Below are 19144 nucleotides of genomic sequence, written 5' to 3'. Positions count from 1 at the left end.
GTCGCAGTCGATGGGAAATAAAAGGAGATGGAGTTGAGTTATTCGAAGTCCCGCATTCTATGTGCCTTCCAGGTTGCTGCAAGATAGCTTTGGGGTTCCAGGCGGAGAAGACCGAGGCTTGAGGGAGTGAAGCCCGGCCTGTCATCCACCGCCACAAATTCACAGGGCCACAAAGACAAGCGCCTGGTTACACCGGCGGTCAGTGGCCCGCGATGGCCAGATCAAGCAGCCATGACCACAAAAAGGCTGCGCGCCAAGATTTGAAGCTGTGGTTCGGTTCAAAGGTTCAACATACGGTAATTACCCTAACCCCGAAGGCATCAAAGCAGGTCGGGAAAAACTCGGCTGCTTGCCCAACCATCCCAAAAAGTGCAAGCACACAGTTCCCTGACAAGGAGAAGCCGCTCCGTCCCAATCTTGAGGTCTCGACTCAAGAACAGAAGCCCGCCCACCATGCCGCCCCGAATAAACATTCCCCCGGTGACCCGGATTGTGCTCATCGTGTTGGGCCTACAGTCGGTGCTGAGTGCAGCGATCAGATACCGGCAGTGGACGGCAAACTCGGAGATTGTCATCCCCTACCTCAACCTCATACCACAACTATCGCTAGTCTACCCGTGGACCTTCCTGACGACAACACTCGTCGAGAGCAACGTCTTTACCTTATCTATCGCCTGCGTCACACTCTATAATGGCGGCCGTTACCTAGAGCGCGCATGGTCCTCGCGCGAGTTTGCCAAATTCTTGCTTGTTACCGCGGTGGTTCCCAACGCGCTATGCTTTGGCACTTCGATCTTGTTCTTTGCCCTGACACGCAACGAGCGATGGACGTACGTGGCTTTTGGTTTCCTGGGGGTCGCTTGGTTATGGCCGTTTGTGTAGTATTCTAACTTGTGCCCTTTTGCTAGACTCATGACCATCGCTGGGACCATCCCCCTCCAAATCTCCTTCCTCGTCGCTTTCAGCCAGCTCGTCCCCGCGCACACAGTGACCCTCTTCCGGGGGCTCCTCTCGCTACGCGTTCCTCGCTTCCCGTTGCTCTACATCGGCCTTGTCACAGCGCTCTGCCTCACACCTATGCTTACTGCCGCCTCTTTTCTCCTCGCCGTCTACGGCTTCTTCGTCAGCTGGACCTACCTACGTTTCTACAAGGTCGCTTTCCCCGATCTTGACACTTCGCAACCGAGCTCCCTTCGCGGTGATGCCAGCGACACCTTCGCTATAGCCGAGTTCTTCCCGAGTCCCGTCCGCCCCATCATTGCGACCATCTCGGAGCAGGTGTTCAACATGCTCGTGGCGATGCGACTATGTGTACCCTTCAGCCAGGCCGACATTTCTGCCGCTCGCGGCGACCATCACCACACCTTCACGAACCGCGGCGCCCCCGGGAGCGCCCGCGCCGAGGCTGAACGGAGGCGAGCGCTCGCGCTCAGGGCACTAGACCAGCGCCTGCACGCCGCGACGGCCACCGCCGCTGCACGCGCGCAGAGCGCCCCGGTCCCCCCTGCTGTTGCGCCGCCTATTCCTTCGGCCACGGGGCCCACCGTTCAGAGCCAGCCGCAGGCGCCGCCGCCAAATGCCATGACGGCGCAAGCGACGGGAGGCAGCGGGATGCTTGGCGAGACGAATTACAACCCGGACGCGGACGCGGACAGGAACGAACCGTAAAGGATGCTTGTTTTCTTCTCTCGCACACCGCCGAGTATGGCGTTGAGCTTCCATTCCTACTTCGTTGTCGGACAGCTAGGGTAGGGGGAGGCGGGCTTGGAGCATCTGGCTTTTATTTTGCGAACACTTATGACCGGCCCTAATTATTCGAGGATCTGAAGGGGTTGAGCAACCGTTTTGGCGTTGGGGTCATGCAGGGTACGAGGGGCGGGGCGGGGCTGGTTTCTTATCTATTACGAGCGAGCCGCATACTCGATACCAGTTCAATTTGCGAGATGTGGGAGGGCATTACTACGGCTGATGTCGGTCTGTTGGCAGAACTAGGGACTTGCCGTGGGGCCGGGAGGGGCACTGCGCTTGAGTTTGTTGTACGCTTAATAGATGTACTAGAATTGAGGCGCGCGGTTTTATGGCATATTCTTGAGCCATTTGTTTGGGTTCTTCATTAACGAGAGACTTGAAGGCACTTCCTCACGGTATCTTACCTCTAGCCGGCCAACGGCAGCCCCGCAAGTGAAGTCTAGTCTCGGCGTCCAGGTGGCATATAGTTGTCCAAATGTTGGAGGGGACCGGGTTTGGTCTGAGAAGCTGTGACTCTTGCCAATGATGGCTGCCTTTTTATTTATAAAGACCAACATATTATTAATGTGTTGGCACTGGCAACCTTGAAGCGTCGTAGCGGTGATCCGAAAATATTCGGCCCGACAAAACGTCGCAATCCCCCCATTCAAAAATGAAGCTGATAAACTTGCGTGAGCTCGAGTTCGAAGCATCACAAAGAATTCCAGGTCCAGTCCACCGGCGGGTTTCGGAAGCCACCGAGGTGGGGCGAAGGTGAGCCCAAACGGGAAGCGGGTCACGCCAAGCGGTTCCAATGTGCTTGACCCTAGCCACACCAGCCCCCCGCTTCGCCAGTCCGTTGGCTCAACCCGCGCGGCCGGGAAGGGTCCGCGGCATGCGTTTGAGATGAGCCGGACCCTGGTAAAGCGAATCGATCGCCGCTGGCTTGCGCACAGTGCCGCAAATCCATCTTGCAGGCAACCTCGGGCGGGGCCAGCAATCGGAACCTCTGAAGACACCGCCCATACTTCGTATAGCTCATCCTTTTGACTGAGGCTGCAAAGCGTTGTTCTTGTCCCGGTACCCGTAAAAAGCGCAAATAGGATGGCCTGCGACGAGAGCCGGTTTTCATGCACGCTGAGTGGGGTTGGGCGAAGCGGGAGGAGTTGCTCGCCTGGGGAAGCCGAGCGTTTTGGCCCCCTTGACCTTCCCCTTTTCTTCTTTTGCTCCGCGCGATGTGCTCTGGTCGATCAAGCCTTCTTGGCATTCCTTGGCACTCCAACGCAAATCAGAGCTTTAAGACTGCACGTGCTCGGCAGCGCACCAACAGGCATTGCATTCTCCCCTCGCTTCCTCTCCCGCATGCTGCGGGCGTCCTGCTGGGCACTGCGTCCTCCCAGTCTCGCTGCGGTGGGTCGTGCGCCCACGATGGGTGAACCACCCGGATTGGGAGAAAGATGCTTGGGAGGCGCCAAGTTCCCTGGTTGAGAGGATCGATTGAGGATCATCGTGAACCCACAGGCTGTGCTTGTCTGATGATCAACTCGTCGGAAAAGAGGGCCCGGCTAACATTTCTGACACATGATGCGATGCTAGCTTGTTGGGGACGGTGCTGGACACCAGGGGTGAGCCGAGAGTTCAAGGTTGAAACGGCAGGCCAGCAAAAACAGCCCAGGGAGTGGGCCTCCCGGTGTGAGACCCTGGTGTCAATAATGTGACCGCCATCAATTTCGTCCTTCCCCGATTTTCGAGTCTCGGGGTGTGAACCGGCGGTCTGCTCGGCTTCCGTGTTTCGAAGGCTGGCGGCTACCTATATGGAATATTTCGGTGAGGCAGATGATTAACCTCAACTCGGGGAGGCGGGATTAATGAAATACCACGAGCCGGCTGTGAGATCACAACAAGGCCCCTTGGATTCTGCAGAGGGCGGAGGCAAGGGAGGGTTCGGTGTAAAGTTCCGTTGATCGGCCTGCACATCAGCCAAGGCCTGAGGTTGTGGTGGTCCGCTGCTGACGTGTGGCTCCAGGCCCGCTTTCCCCGTGCCACCGAACCCACAACCCGTCATTTCTCGCATCCTTCAATTGCAGAAATGTGGGTGTCAGCACGCGCCTCGGCGACGTCGTGGCTTCGGCGCAGCAGCCCAGTTTTTTACGATGTCTGCCTGTCCATGTGTATGTACGGAGTGCATGCAACCATACATATGTACATAGGTCGCTGTCTTCCCTTGACATCCCAGATGCTAGCGGGTCTCGTTTGCTCCGCCGATTAATATGCGATAGCGCACCGCGCTGAGTGTGGGGGTTACGCGACGGTCTCGGGGACATGGCGGCTTCATCGCGCCCCTCTTCGAGTACCAACCCATCGGGATGATGATCTACTAGCTATCAATAAAGTTTAACCGTCGCCAATTTCCCTTCCTTACTACCGAGATCTTCCTTCGGCTCGCCATTTGGCTCCCCGGTCTCGTAGCTGATGACGAGAAAAAACAGCCCTCAGCGAAGGATAAAACAGTTGGTAATCCCCGACCGCTCTTGTTTTAACGGTAGCCGTTAAGCTGCACGCCTGAAGATACCGTAAAATCGCCGCCCGTATTGCTAAGTGGCTAAACTTTTGTGTTCTTTTGTTTCTGCGTTCACATTTCCTCGGTGGCTTCATGAGGGCGTCGGCTGGGTGCCGAGCTTAGCGAGTCCTCGTCTCAATGACTTTCACGCCTGGTTTAAGCTAGGATGTGCTGGATTGTACCGACAAGGCTGTTTCCGCCACTCTATTTGTAGTGCATGTTACGACACAGCGCAGCGAGATGGATTAATATATTCATAGTAAATATCCTGCTGCCGGGTGTTGCGCTTGGCGGTTCGGATATCTTGCCATTCGGCCCGGGTTGCCCAGGTAGGTAAGCAACCTGGCAGCGAAGCGGGCTCCGGAAAATACCAATGGATTTACCGGAAACGAACGATGCTAAGTGAGATGGGCAAATTTACACTCGAGGTGCCACACGCTTCATAATCGGTTTCTTTGATCGAACGTCGGACGGCGAGGTTGCACTAACCACGAAATTGTATGGCCCGATCACTGTGCAGAAGTTGGAGACGTAGGTCGTGACCCGGAAGACCGAGACTCAAACCCGTTCCCGAGAGGTAACGGCTCATTCCGAGGCTTTGTCCTTCACCTTGTTCGTGTCGGCATGACTCTCCACAATCACTTCCCACAAGTGTGACAACTGAACTTTCTCCAGGCCGCGGTCGTGCCACGAACGCCTGAGCTTTGAAGTGGATGTATGGAAGGGAAGTAGTGCGAGTTGCCCAGAATGAGGCCGACTTCCGCTAGAAACCAAGAGAATGGCGCATGAAGGGGAAACTGCCCAAGGGAAGGTCACATATCCCGCTTTTTGCCACGGGATAGGTTCGAGCAACTATGATTTGTTCGTTTCTATGATGAGGGAGGCCGTCAATACCTAGTTTCCATTGCTTGCCAATCAAGTTGGGGAGAGACAAGCGATTATATGGGCGCCGTTAATGATGGTTGGTTACAATGTCAGGATATCTCGCATGATCACCCGGGATACAGTGTTCAGGCTCCTCACACAGTTATCCAGATTGTCCTCCCGTTCCAGGTTGTCTTTTCTGTCTCGCGGGGGCGGTTATTCTCCGACACCAGAAAAGCAAAGCCCTGAAGTGGATCCCACCCCCATTATTCCCCACCCTGGTTGGGTTGCACGGGTTGGTGACGAAGCGATGGGGAAAGCGCTCTGGACCCCTGTAATTCTTGGCGGGATGCATGGGATGGACCCAGGCCGTGCTACCCAGCAGTCGCCACACACGCTAAAACGAAATGGTGCCGCCGCTCCCTCCGGAAACACGCTCCCCTGGAAGAGGCTGGATGTGGGGCTAAATTAATGTTCCCTTGTGTACTTGATACATGCCGCTCTGACGACGTGTCAGCACCCCACCCCAAGATGCGGGAACATTCTCGTTGCTTTAACGCCGGGGTTGCGGTTCAGAAGATGGAATACCATCTCGGTAGTGTATATTTGTGTGAGGTATCCTTTTCTTGTGCGAAAGAAAGGCGTTTTACCGTATCAATCATGGGTTATAACTACGGAACGGAGATAAAACCATGGAACGCTTGAATTGCCCTGAGTGAAAGATGTTGGTTGACACGACTCCACGGGCAGGTGCGGAGAAGGTTGTCTCCAATTTCTACACTATGATCCTCGTTTGTTTGTTTCGCTGAGGTGACGATTTCGTCCGAGGTAGGACCTGCCTAAATTCGCGAGAAGGGGGGTCGGCTTAGCGGCGGATGACGGTGCGGGACTCCTGCAGAGGTATTTCGACCTTTGAGCGACCCGCTTATCCTTGGCTGCTCTGCGAGACATGAACGGGAAGACAATTGCATACCCCTGCCACTTGTGGGTTAGGTGTTCTGCGGGCCTCAGACGGGTGGACGAAATGTCTCCCCAGCCCGACTCCTCCCCATTCCGAGATTTCTCCTCGGCTTCCATGCTGTGCTCTGCCTTCCCTCACTCTCCCTCTCGACTACCCGAGCCGTGCCAGCAGCCACTTGATCAGGGGCATCAAACAGGGAATACCTGCGCAGTTGTTGACTTTCTGCGTCGCATTTGCATTTCTTCGTTGGCCCCTTTTGTTGTTTTTCGGCACCTTTCGGTGCGCCATTGGAAAGTGCTGCAGAGTTGAGTTGATCGCAACTCTGCAGAAAAGATTATCGAAATCCGTTATTCGCGCCTCGTCGCAACTTCCGTCCGACCTTGAAACATCGTGTTTTTATTCGGAACTTGGTGTTGTTTGCGCCCAGTCTACCGCTTCCTCGAATTGTGTTAAAACCTAGAGCCATCTAGGCGGAGTCGGCCATCATGACAAGCCATCACCCTTCTCCCCCGATGCAAATGCAGATGCATCATGGGCCACCAGGTCCAGCGCGGGCCCCCGTCCCGCCACAGTCCTTCTCGTCCTCGCGCCAGGTGCTCCTCCAGCAGACCGAGGGGATCTGGATTCAATTAGGTAATGCGCTCCCCTGACAACGTAATCGCGCAAACCGCGCGTTGACCAGAGGTCAGCCGTAGCTAACACTCCATTCCAGGTGGCCTTGCTGAACAGATGGGTAACCTTGACGACGCGATGGCTTCGTACGAGCGCGCCATTCGAACCAATCCCAACTCGATCCCAGCCATGAACGCCATGAGCTCAGTCCTGAGAACACGCGAGGACTTCCCCAAGGCCGCCGAATATCTGAATGCCATTCTCAAGCTGGACGAAAGGAACGGAGACGCGTGGGGTTGTCTCGGTTCGTGCGCTGATTGCAAGTTTGTTGGTCGTTTGCTAACGGGACTGGATAGGACATTGCTACTTGATGATGGACGACTTGCAGCAAGCCTACAACGCCTACCAAACTGCCCTCGTCCACCTCCCAAACCCAAAGGTTTGTTACCTCTCTCATCTTATTACTCACCAGCATCCTCACAGAAGTAAATGATAGGAACCCCGGCTCTGGTACGGCATTGGCATCCTCTACGACAGGTATGGTTCGCTGGACCACGCCGAGGACGCATTTGCCGAGGTCATGAAGATGCAGCCAGACTTTGACAAAGCCCACGAGATCTACTTTCGACTAGGCATCATTTACAAACAGCAGCAAAAGTACAACGAGTCACTCGAGGTGAGCCGCTAAGCATGACTCGAGAAACGATCGCCAGTTGCTGACTCGGTCCCCCCCAGTGTTTCAAGTACATCGTGAACTCGCCGCCGACGCCGCTCACAGAAGAAGATATCTGGTTTCAGATTGGCCACGTTCATGAGCAACAGAAAGATGTACGTGTTGCCGGTGACTGGCCCGCTACTCCTGGTGCTAACGCTTGCCAGTTTGAAAATGCGAAGGTGGCTTACCACCGCGTCCTCGAACGTGACCCCAACCACGCCAAGGTTCTGCAACAGTTGGGCTGGCTCCATCATACGCAGAGCCAGCATTTTGACAGCCAGGAGCGAGCTATTGAATACCTGGAGAAGTCGGTCGCAGCTGGTGGGTGTCCTGATTTTCGCCCATGATGACAAAGCATGTTAACATTCGGTAGATAACTCTGATGCCCAAAGCTGGTACCTTCTCGGCCGCTGTTACATGCAAATGCAGAAGTACCCCAAGGCCTATGAAGCATACCAACAAGCTGTGTACCGCGATGGCCGGAACCCCACGTTCTGGTGCTCCATTGGTGTTCTGTATTATCAGATCAACCAGTATCGTGATGCACTTGATGCTTACTCGCGTGCAATCCGCCTCAATCCATGGATTTCGGAAGTGTGGTATGACCTCGGCACCTTGGTAAGCAACAATATCCCCTCTGTGTCTGCTTGACATGCTAACTCGGGACCTTTAGTATGAGTCGTGCAACAACCAAATCGCCGATGCCCTCGACGCGTACCAACGCGCGGCTGAACTGGACCCTTCGAACCCCCATATCAAAACCCGACTGCAGCTGCTCCGCAACGGACAAACCAGTGGCGCCGCGCCGGGCCCCACTGATGTCCATCCCCAGGCTTACCAAGCGGCTGGCGCCGTTGGTCCCCCGGGACCGCAATGGGCCGGCTCAGGCTCCGGCGCGCCGCCGCAGCAGCAACAGGCGATGGCTAATGGCGGTGCTCCAGGCCCTGGGCCAAACTCGTGGGCGGGGAGGATCTCTGATATAAACCCTCCACCACAGCCCCGGAACCCCTACGCAGCCGATCGTGAGCCGTTTCGCGGGCAAGCTGGGCCCGGTCAACGACCACCCAGCCCCCAACCAGAGCAGCAAATGAGGCCTTATCAGGACGCCAACAGGGTACCGGAGCAACTCAGACGGGGCCCATCGCCTCCACCCCCAGCTCACTACGCAGCTCCTCCACCTCCACCGCAACCGCAGCAGCAACAACAGGTCCAGCAGACCCAACAACCCCGTCAGCCTCCCCCGGGATCGCAACCTCCTCGTATTAGGAACCCGAACTACGGCGGACACACCCCTGTCGCCGTGCTTCAGCCCAGCTCAGGACCTGGCCCGAGTGGGAACTCGGCGAATCCCCTGATGCCGTATCGCAACCCCAGCCCTCGGAATGACGGGCGCCCCCCTATGCACGAAAACCGTATGCCGTCGCCTAAATCAGCCTACCCTCAGCACCAGCCGCCGTACTCGGCCCATCCCGATCAAGCAGGTCCCCATGGCCCTGAGCCTGGTGTACCTCTTCCGCCGCAGCCCGGTATGCCCGCTGATGCTGCTCTTCACCGGGAACACGACCCTCGCCCACCTTCGGTTGGCCCAAAGAGGATGCGCGAGTGGGAGGATGATCGGGAAGCGAAGAAGCCGTCGACTGAAGAAACCCGGGCGCGCATGGAAGATATCCGCCACCGCCGCCCATCCACCTCGCCGCGCCTTGAGCCATACCGGCGTAATTCATCGGAGGTTAGGCGTTTTGATGAGCGTCGCATGGAGGATGCTCGCCGGGCTGAAGAGCAACGTCGGGCGGACGACATGCGTCGCGCCGACGAACAACGTCATGGCAACGAAGGGTACCACCCGTCTGAAGCTGCCCACCACCCTCAGTCGCACTCGGTTTCTGCTCATCTACCGCCTATGCAACAAGGCCCGTCGTCCATGCAGGGCCTCATGCATGAAGCCCCCGGGCCCCAGGCTGGGCCAGCTAAGAAAGAATACCCGCCCGGGCCTGAGGAGAGGCGGATGGAACTCCCTCCCGCTGCCCATCCCCCCATTGCCAGTGAGCCTGAGAGGGCTGCCCGCACAATGGATGTGGATGAAAACTATGACGACAGTGGGGAGGAAGACAAGAAAGCGGCCATTGCTTCGGGCCCTGCTCCTGGTTCGGCTTCCGCGGCGGCGGCCGAGATTAAGAATGGAACGTCCACGACTACAACTATAAATGGCAACTAAGCGCGGCTGGCGCGAGCAGGTGCACTTGGATCCAGGTTCCTGTTGACGGGGTGATATGTGGCAAGCTCGGGGATGTTTTTGCGAGCTGCCGTTGCTTCCCTTCGAGGTTTATATTAGGTCACGCTCACGCAACTCTGGCTTTTTCGACAATGAAGGCCTTCGTCGACCTATCGGTTGTTCTCTCTTTGCGTTTTCTTTTTTTGTTAATGCGTTGTCAGAGTGATACATAGTGGTCCAAGGTGTTGTCAGGGGGCTAATAGTCCCCAGTAGTCAATGCCGTATCACGTTTTTGCTGGTCGGCTGGGCATGGTCACATGGGATGGTGGACTATCGTCGACAGCATGGGTTACGGAGAAAATCGTCAGGCAGACATGTAACTTGGGGTAGCACTAGTTATTCATCACAACACTTTCATATGGCTGAGGCGTACTATATTGTACATGAAGAATAAGGTGACACTCATGTTCTATAAAAATAACTAGAGTTTCGAGCCGGTAAATGGGCGACCAATTCCTCCAAAAACCTCCATGGTTAATGAATCTGCTGTGCCTGAGACCCTCGAAAGAGGCCGACTTGTTGAGTTGGGTTGTTTACAACATATGGGTTGTCACGTGATTTGAACCATCACAGATTTTGCGGTAAAAAAAGAAAGAATCCACTCCTGGCCGCAAGCCCAGGTTAGGGCTCCGCTGCAATTGGCCCGAGCGCTGAGCTCCATCTCACACAAAAATCCAACTCCAAATTCTAGCCTTTTTTTTCTTTCGTAGCCGGACCTGGGGGATTCTTTGACCAAAACATCACGCCAACCGAAGACATCAGCAACCATGTCTCACCGGAGTGAGTAGACCCTCGTCGCCTCCCCTATACTCTTCATTCTCAATGCGAAGAATTCTTGCGTCACCCAGCGACCAACGAGATCGAGCATTGCGAATTGAACCCGACAACTGGATGGTATTTCCAACGGAGGCTGACTTGTCATGCAGAGTACGAGGCCCCTCGCCACGGTTCTCTGGCGTATCTGCCGCGGAAGCGCGCTGCCCGTCACAGAGGAAAGGTCAAGTCGTAAGTGGAAATCATGAGCCCAATCTCTACTCATGGGAAAGTTGCATGTTTCAGAAGGGCCGAAGTTGACCGTCGATGTTGTGACAGCTTCCCCAAGGATGACGCCAAGAAGCCCGTCCACCTGACGGCCGCGATGGGCTACAAGGCCGGCATGACCACGATTGTCCGCGACCTCGACCGCCCGGGTGCGAAGGCTCACAAGAAGGAGGTCGTGGAGGCTGTGACAATCATTGATACCCCACCTGTACGCGCAACTCAGCCCGCTTGGCTCTTTTTGTGTCAATGGCTAACATCTTTTATAGATGATGGTTGTGGGTCTGGTTGGCGTAAGTCATTGCTGTCCGGCCGAGGATGAAGAGAAGGTCGATTGTCTAACACAGTACAGTACATCGAGACTCCCCGTGGCCTGCGCTCCCTCACCACTGTCTGGGCTGAGCACTTGAGCGACGAGGTCAAGCGCCGCTTCTACAAGAACTGGTACAAGAGCAAGAAGAAGGCCTTTACCAAGTACGCCAAGAAGCACTCCGAGAACAGCGGCGCATCCATCACCCGCGAGCTCGAGCGCATCAAGAAGTACTGCACCGTTGTCCGCGTCCTGGCGCACACCCAGATCCGCAAGACGCCCCTCAAGCAGAAGAAGGCCCACCTTATGGAGATCCAGATCAACGGCGGCTCCGTCGCCGACAAGGTCGAGTTCGGCCACGGCCTCTTCGAGAAGCCCGTCTCGGTCGACTCGATCTTCGAGAAGGACGAGATGATCGACGTCATCGCCGTCACCAAGGGTCACGGTTTCTCCGGTGTCACCGCTCGTTGGGGCACCAAGAAGCTCCCGCGCAAGACTCACAAGGGTCTCCGCAAGGTCGCTTGTATCGGTGCCTGGCATCCTTCCCACGTCCAGTGGACGGTTGCCCGTGCTGGTCAGATGGGTTACCACCACCGTACCTCGGTCAACCACAAGGTTTACCGTATCGGCAAGGGCGATGCCGACGACAGCGCCGCCACCGAGATCGATGTCACCAAGAAGAAGATCACCCCGTACGTTCTACCCAATTCAAGGTCATGTTGCAATTCGCATAGAACATTGCTAACGAGTTGAGCAGCATGGGTGGCTTCGTTCGCTACGGCGAGGTCAACAACGACTTCGTCATGGTCAAGGGCTCTGTTCCTGGCGTCAAGAAGCGTGTCATGACCCTCCGCAAGTCGATGTTCACCCACACCTCCAGGAGGGCGCTCGAGAAGGTCGAGCTCAAATGGATCGACACCTCGTCCGAGTTCGGTCACGGTGCTTTCCAGACCCCTGCCGAGAAGAAGCAGTACCAGGGCACACTCAAGAAGGATCTGGCCGTCGCCGCATAAGCCTTGGCGGTTTCTTGTTGATTTTATCGGTTTACAATGGCATTGGTGTCACGGTCTCATTGCTCTTTGGGTTGGGGTACGGAATTCTACCTAGCATTTTAAGCTTAGTAAAAGGCTGCATGAGAGGAATGGAAAATGAACCAATTGCCATTGACAGCTGCTCTGTGATGAATTTTCGACATATGTCGTGTAGAAGAAACGCTGTCAGGCTCTTTGATATCGCAATGCTTGATTTGACGTGCTCTTTATGGATGGTGAGTTCACCCAATCAGTACAGACGAGTTGCCCCGCCGGCGTTGGCCGAAATTCCTGGCAGAGCAAGGAGGTTACATCATCGTCACCCAACCTGCGCGCACCTTGAAGACCCCTCCAAAATGGTCGCGATTCTTTGTCGTCGCCTTTCCCGGTCGTTCTTACCACGACAACCACAACGATCAAGCGAAGGCCACCGGGCGTCATTCCCCTTACCTAACCGAAATTTTTGCAAACTCTGCGATTTCCCGGCTTCGAAAACCACACCACCACCCCGCTCTCCTCAACACCAGACAAGCCCTCTTTCTCGAGTCCCGAACACCGCGAACATCCACCAAAGAAGACTGCCGCTAGCGTCTTCCTCCACACCAAACCGATCCTTCACAACCACTGCAACGACAGCGATGGCGTCCTCCTCGGACCAGGACTACATGACCTTCCTCAACAAGGCGAACGAGGACCCCGCCGCTGGCGTCGCCGCCGGCGCTGGGGCGGACGACGCCGCGCAGAAGCATCATACGTTTAGGGCGACGGAGGACGGCGTCGAGGTACCCGAGCCCATCGCGAGGCTGTGTGGGCACCGCGGTGGTGGCGATGGCGTGTACTATGTCTCGGACGCGGACGAGCCGTTTAAGGCGGTTGCGCTGGCGTGGGATGAGGCGGGGAAGGGGTTGCCTGATGAGGGTGGGTTCGCTCTCTCTTTTTATGGTTCTTTTGGCTTGTTTACGCTGGCTTGTTTGTGGGAGGTTGGCTGCTAACCTGGTATGTGGCAGAGGAGTTTGCGGAGCTGATCCGGCATTGGGATCCGGAGAATGCGGACGTGCAGATTATGGACCCGGCGGACTGGGACCCGAATGGGCAGTATGGGGAGGTTGTAGACGCCGTTAGGGAGGCTGGTCAGGGGAATGATGTGCGGGTCTATCGGGTTGGGAGAGAGGGGGTGAAGGCGGAGTATTGGGTGGTTACGACTGAGGGGAAGGGGAAGGAAGCCAAGCTGGTTGGGGCGAAGGCGCTGGCTGTGGAGAGCTGATATCTTTAAGGGCGAGATGAGGTTGAATTGCTACGGAACTGTCCTCTTATTTTTAATTTCAGATGCGGCGCCCGTCGAGAAATCAGCGATCGACGCATTGACCAAAGCTCCTCCACGCTCCGTTCAACATGTTTATGGGATACCGCCATTAGCCGCGCCCTGGCAAGGAAACTTATTCCAACAAGCACAATGCACTCGACTCGACGCTGGACTACGGTAATCGACCGATGGCAAAACTTGGGAGGGGTAAGCGATCCTCGGATTCGTCAGCTAGCTGGGACATGGTTTCTTCCAGCTTTGATATATCCTTGCATCTTTGATACCTGCGGGGCGGCGGTTCTTGGTGTTGGGAATGGCCAACCCCGCCCTCCTTCCATCTACAAAATAACCCATAACGACTTGAACTTCGGTTTATTTCTTCAGCCACTTCACCATATCATAATTCCAGCGTTTGAGTGAGACCTGCGAGAGATTATCACCATGCCGACCACTCCCAACGCGTCTTCCAGCAATCCCTCAAGCTCGACGATGTATGGCTTTCCAAATCCGGGGTCGGCTGCGGGAAGAAGTCAATTCAGCCAGGCCTTCGCAACCCCTGGCTCGCCGGCATCATCTTCGAACGTGGATGGCAACAACTTTACCCGCCAGATGAGAGACCGCCAGGCCAGGGGTAAAGACCCATACCAATCCGGAGAAGGCTCCGATGGTGGGCGCGAATCGGGTTCCGGAACAACGTTACGGCTCGGAAGCGGCCGGTGAGCGAGCTTCTCCTGCATTGTTCATGTGGACTTCCTCTCGTTGACTGACTCCTTCCTTTTTACCGCAGTGTTGAGAAGGAAGACTTCTCTCGTGTTGAGCGCCGCAAAAAGGCCATCACGTTCCTGGACGACCCGGAGTTGCTCATGATGCACGCCCAGTCGACAGGCGAGGTGAGTGTTCCATCTTCTCTCAGCCCAGCCGAACAAGTATCATGCTAATACCCCACCTAGAGCATCGCCGCTGCTCGTCTTCACTTCACGAAGATGCTTTGTGGCTACGACGAGAAATAGGTGGGGTACGCCGACCGCGCATCTGACCATCCTACACTCGTTGAAACCCTCAACTATTCCCCAAGCAACCGCAGGGCTAGAGCCACCAACTCATCTTCACAGAAAGCTACCAACCAACATTAGCACATTATGTTTCGCCCTATTACCCTGATGTGGGACCTCGTCTCCAGCGTCAACATTCAAGCAACGGAGGAGTCTTGTGTTGTCGGCTTTGGCAAGACTCAGCTCCTCCGAACCGAGGTTCCCATCATCGCCCGCTTAGTCCGTCTCTCATGCGAAGCACGAGACTTCTTTTACACGGCCCTACACAAGGCCCGGTTGCAGAGAGCATGCCCAGAGGAGACGATCGACAGCACTGGGGGAAAATTATCACCATCACCCCAAAGACTTAGTGGGCCCTATTACCGGTTAACGTTCTTTTCTATTTCCTCACCTTCATTGGCATTGCCATGGTGTTTTGGCTACTCGGTACCTGGCTACTACTGTACATAAGCTACCAGGCGGCCCAAATCATCACTCGGGTCACGCGCAGACTGCTGAAGGGCCCTGTCCAGACCTTGATCTCAGTCATCTGGAGACTTGCCCACAGCGTTCAGGTCTCTCTTGTGACAATTGGAGCGAGGGGAGAAAGCGTCCCGCCTTACATACTGTTGGATATACAGCCACTAGGGCACGGGTTGCAGGGTCCACCCTGACACAAACAAACGGATTAATCACAGTATTGAGAGTCAACTTCGTCTTGGTTGAACCCGCCGCCCGAACAGGGTCCGCCGTTATCAGAAAGCGTTGGGAGATTGGAGGTGAACTAGGGTGCCGAATAGGATTGCGCGAGAGATGGGTGGGTCGATATTAAGCGCTAATGCTTGAAAACATTCATTTTGAGGTCGATGAGGGTGGGAAGAACCAAATGAAAACATACAAGTAGGGCGGTAACACGGCGATAATGAACTCAGCGAGCAACATCATTCCCTTCCACATCGACTAGCCTCGAGTGAAGCGTTCCGCATTGATATATGCCGTGATGGCGTTGCGTACTTTGCAACACTCCTTTTCCCCTCAGCCAAAAGGAAAGCCCCGAAAAAGTATCAAAACCCAGGCTAAAGTTGCGTACTGGTATACTTGGACCCCGGAAAAAGTATGTCATCATTCATAATATACCCCCGTGTCTACGCACACAGGCACATTCAACGCTGAGGGGTTAGGAAAACGGGATTCCAACAAGAATAAAGGCAGTAAATAATACCTGCTAAACAAAATTCAAAGCTTCCTTCCTTCCCTCCCTCCCAACCAAAAAACGCCGGCTATGCAAGTTTCCAGTCCATGCCATAGGAGAGGCAAATCTATGTCCAAAAAGCAAGCCCACCTCCACCTATCCGATTCAAAAGAGCCAAAAAACCGCCCAAGCCCTCACCTCACCGGGTAGTCGCGCCGCCGGCCGCCCAATCACGCATAGCGGAAACTCTGCGTACGCATCGGCTCCCACCGCTGTCCCTGCTGCTGACCCTGCTGCCCATAATAGGGGTCCGGGCCGGGGCCCATGCCCGCCGTGCCCTGGGGGGGCGGGGGCACCGGTGCGTAGGAAGGACCAGGCCTCATGGGCGTGGAGCCGCCGCTGCCGGAACCGCCGCCGGGACCGCCTCCGCCAGGCACGCCGCGGGCGCCGTAGTAAGGGTTTCCGCCCCAGCCGCCGCGGGGCGGGGAGGGGGCGGCCTTGCGGGAGCGAGAGCGGCGGGAGAAGCAGGACCAGCAGCAGCTGATGAGGACGAGGAGCAGGAGGCCGCCGCCGACGCAGAAGACGGGGATGGAGATCTGCTTGTTGTTGTTGATCCAGTCGAGGATCTGCTGGGTGAGGGAAGACCCGACACAGTTACCGTTGTCGCAGCGGCCGCCGCCCTCGCAGGGGGTGCCGTCGAGGAAGTATTGGTTCAGGACGTAGCACTGGTTGGCGCCAAGCTTGGACGAGTGGCACGACAGGCCGCAGCCCGAGGACGAACAGGACGTGGTCGTATCCGCGCCCATGAAGGTAGCGCACTGCTGGTCGCGCGACGTGCAGCGGCCCGAGGCGCACTGGAGGCCGTTGTCGCCGCAGGACTGGCCGTCGGGGGCGCTGAGGTCGGCAGGGCAGCCGGCGGAATTGCCAGAGCAGGTTTCTTGCGGGTCACAGGAGCCCGTGCTGGCGCGGCAGACGGTGCCGTTGTTCATGAAACTGCACTGCGAGGTGCAGCATTCTTCGCTGCTTGGGTCGCACACACTGCCCAGTCGTGTACTTGCACGTCGCGGCGTCGCAGCAGGGGTTGTTGGCGCAACTCTCGGCACCGCCGCAGTCGCATTCCTCGCCGTGCTCGACGATGCCATTGCCACATTGAGCGCCTGTGAAGGTCGTCACGCCTCTGTTGCTGGATAGGCAGCTAAACCGGTTAGGAGTGCGGCCGAGGAAACTGCAAATGTTACCGATGCTGCAGGGCGAGAACTGGGTGATGCCGTTGCCTGTCGAGGGGTTCATAATGAACTGCGCGTCGGCGTCGCAGGTACCCGTACCCAGCGGGCAGCACTCTTGTCTCTGGACGCTTCCGTCGTTGCATGTCCTCGAGTCGCAGTCGTGCACCGCGCCGAAAGTGTGGCCCGTTTCGTGGGCAAACACCAGCCACTCGGTCGAGGTTCGTACAACAACGTTGGCGGACGCACTCGTCTCGTTGCCCCGCGTCGATGACCCTTGTTGACAGACGGCGCCGAGCCACGCTAGACCGACCGTGGGCCCAGAACCACAGGTAGACAAGAGGGTCCAGAAGGCGTTGGTATCTTGCCACTGCCCTCGCCACTGTGAGAATAGGCTGAGACGGGCGTCGACGTCCGTACCGTCGTTGCAAGGCCTGTTCCAGGGCGCTGACGGTGGCGGCGTACTAGGGCACCCGGCATCGCTGATGGTCAGGTTTTGGAGGGCTAACGAGATGTTGAAAGTGGACTCGTAGAGTTGCGATGCCGCGTTCACTAGCTGGAGGACGTTATCCGTCACAGCCTTTTCCGATCCGAGGGCTCGCTGTAGGAACAGTCGGTAGCAATTCCGAGCAGGGCACCTTCCTTGTAGTTGGGCAGCCTTGAGTCGAGCCAATGGAGTTTTGCAGATTTACGCCGGCGCCGTTACCACCTGACGTGTCGGCTTGACGTCCAAACAATGCCCTCGGGCTGATTTGCCAGGCCGATGTGTCCGGGATCGCCTCATCCATGCTTCGATAGACGATGTTGTTCTCATGCTTGTTGTGTAGGAGATTGTCTGAGCCGCACGTCACCGCACCGTCCAAATCACGCTTCAAGTCATCGCGTCCCGGAGACTGGATGTCCGTATCCCTCCAAACAACCATGTACTCGTCATCGCCATCGTCAAGCTCTGGGTCCCCGCTGACCGAAAGTCTGATGGTAGGCCAGCGTTCGTCTGAATTGTGGTGGTGGTTTCCCATCGATGGTGAAGACGCCGTCGAAGATGGGCTCGTCACCGGTCGCGGCGCACCTTGAATCCGACTCCAGCCCACATGCTTCCATTCCGACTCCCCGTCTCGCCGAACAAAGCTCTCGCCCCTGAACAGCCGGTGGTCTTGCCTCTCGATAGGCTGAGATCGGCGGACAGAGCCATCAGCGGCAAGAAAATGAATCGTCGCGTCTCCGCCAGATTAGATCGTGGTTCGGTTCCAGCGACAAGCGGATCCTTTTGCTGGGTAGTAGAGATGACGAAGGATACATCGAAGGGACGAGTGGGCCATGTACCCGGTGCGATGGTGTTCGTATAACAGGGTGTTCGACTCGAGCTACGGACGACATACGGGCTCCGTTTCAGGGAGTCTGTTATAAGGCCTCTGTGAGCTAGGGAACAACGGAAACAATGCGGCAGTTGGGGGGGCGGGGGTGTTCGAGGAGCGGCGGCGCATACCTATCGCATCTTGTACAAGCAAGCTAGCAGCTGTAACAACGGCCGCGAAGGCCTTGTTAAAAATCATAATCTACAGATTCGAACGCTGCCCGCATCCCCCGCTGATGATCGGGACAAAGGGCCGTTTAGGGAGGGAGATATTGGAGTGTGTTGCCAAAAGATGGGATGCGACCTCGAGGTTAAGGGTACTAGTTAGGTACTCGAGCCCGCCATAAATATTAATGTATAATATTCGTGATTTTCGCTGAGAGATCGACTTATAGGGCTGGGCGTCGGGAGAAAACGAAGGAAGATCAGTCAAATGAACGGCTCTCAAAGGAGTTTCTTTTCGCCCAAGGAGAGGAGGAAAGTAGGACGGCAACGGTGGCAGTGCACAGTGTTTTGTCAGTGGGTGTGGCGGTTCGGTTTGTCAATCGTCCGATCAAAAGCCAAGGAGGTTGAAGAGCCAGGGAAAGGTGCCAGCCAAGGGCCCAGGCCAATGTACGAGCCGGTTTGGTTACGCAGCTGCCAGGGGGGCTTTGCAGTATAAGGCAGAAGGTAAGGCGTCAGTCAGCTGCGAGGCGGGGCATTAGAATCAAAAAACAATGAACGACCGAAAGGCATGAGCCGATGTCAGCTCGCCAGCAGTCGATCAACATGCCAAAAATTGTTGCCAAGTCAACCGGACAGATAATGAAGAAGCTGTTGACATTAATTGCAATTTGTTATTTTCTCTATTCTCACATCCAAACAATTTTTTTGGCACAGCTACAGCTCTAGCGGAACCCCAGAATCCCCAACCCAGACGCTGGCCTGCCGAGCCGTCCCGAGTCTGCTGT

General features: G+C 56.2%; 7 protein-coding genes across 7 annotated transcripts; 6 read left to right on the top strand and 1 right to left on the bottom strand.

Moving 5' to 3' along the window:
* Nucleotides 1-453: 453 nt before the first annotated feature.
* CHGG_10200 (uncharacterized protein) lies at nt 454-1668 on the top strand (the record flags this gene model as incomplete). The annotated part of the gene is made up of 2 exons (XM_001228126.1): nt 454-830; nt 909-1668. 2 exons carry the CDS (start codon nt 454-456, stop codon nt 1666-1668), a joined length of 1137 nt encoding a protein of 378 aa, XP_001228127.1.
* A 733-nt stretch (nt 1669-2401) lies between these two features.
* Nucleotides 2402-3216, top strand: CHGG_10199 (uncharacterized protein; the record flags this gene model as incomplete). Its single annotated transcript, XM_001228125.1, has 2 exons — nt 2402-2502; nt 3021-3216. 2 exons carry the CDS (start codon nt 2402-2404, stop codon nt 3214-3216), a joined length of 297 nt encoding a protein of 98 aa, XP_001228126.1.
* Nucleotides 3217-6598: 3382 nt separating this feature from the next.
* CHGG_10198 (uncharacterized protein) lies at nt 6599-9655 on the top strand (the record flags this gene model as incomplete). The annotated part of the gene is made up of 8 exons (XM_001228124.1): nt 6599-6746; nt 6826-7029; nt 7082-7164; nt 7222-7401; nt 7461-7553; nt 7605-7761; nt 7814-8058; nt 8114-9655. 8 exons carry the CDS (start codon nt 6599-6601, stop codon nt 9653-9655), a joined length of 2652 nt encoding a protein of 883 aa, XP_001228125.1.
* An 824-nt stretch (nt 9656-10479) lies between these two features.
* Nucleotides 10480-12073, top strand: CHGG_10197 (60S ribosomal protein L3; the record flags this gene model as incomplete). The annotated part of the gene is made up of 6 exons (XM_001228123.1): nt 10480-10492; nt 10639-10717; nt 10805-10961; nt 11020-11043; nt 11103-11752; nt 11818-12073. 6 exons carry the CDS (start codon nt 10480-10482, stop codon nt 12071-12073), a joined length of 1179 nt encoding a protein of 392 aa, XP_001228124.1.
* A 656-nt stretch (nt 12074-12729) lies between these two features.
* Nucleotides 12730-13355, top strand: CHGG_10196 (uncharacterized protein; the record flags this gene model as incomplete). Its single annotated transcript, XM_001228122.1, has 2 exons — nt 12730-13009; nt 13099-13355. 2 exons carry the CDS (start codon nt 12730-12732, stop codon nt 13353-13355), a joined length of 537 nt encoding a protein of 178 aa, XP_001228123.1.
* A 480-nt stretch (nt 13356-13835) lies between these two features.
* CHGG_10195 (uncharacterized protein) lies at nt 13836-14896 on the top strand (the record flags this gene model as incomplete). Its single annotated transcript, XM_001228121.1, has 3 exons — nt 13836-14110; nt 14182-14284; nt 14528-14896. The coding sequence occupies 3 exons, from the start codon at nt 13836-13838 to the stop codon at nt 14894-14896; spliced, it is 747 nt and encodes a 248-aa protein (XP_001228122.1).
* Nucleotides 14897-15847: 951 nt separating this feature from the next.
* CHGG_10194 (uncharacterized protein) lies at nt 15848-18393 on the bottom strand (the record flags this gene model as incomplete). The annotated part of the gene is made up of 5 exons (XM_001228120.1): nt 15848-16655; nt 16819-17441; nt 17533-17812; nt 17896-18259; nt 18327-18393. 5 exons carry the CDS (start codon nt 18391-18393, stop codon nt 15848-15850), a joined length of 2142 nt encoding a protein of 713 aa, XP_001228121.1.
* Between the last annotated feature and the right edge of the window lie 751 nt (nt 18394-19144).

Source organism: Chaetomium globosum, genomic scaffold, assembly GCF_000143365.1.
Source record: "Chaetomium globosum CBS 148.51 scaffold_7 genomic scaffold, whole genome shotgun sequence".
Classification (NCBI taxonomy): Eukaryota; Fungi; Ascomycota; class Sordariomycetes; order Sordariales; family Chaetomiaceae; genus Chaetomium; species Chaetomium globosum.
The sequence above is the reverse complement of the archived record's forward strand: the minus strand, read 5'-3'. Positions and strand labels throughout refer to the sequence as shown.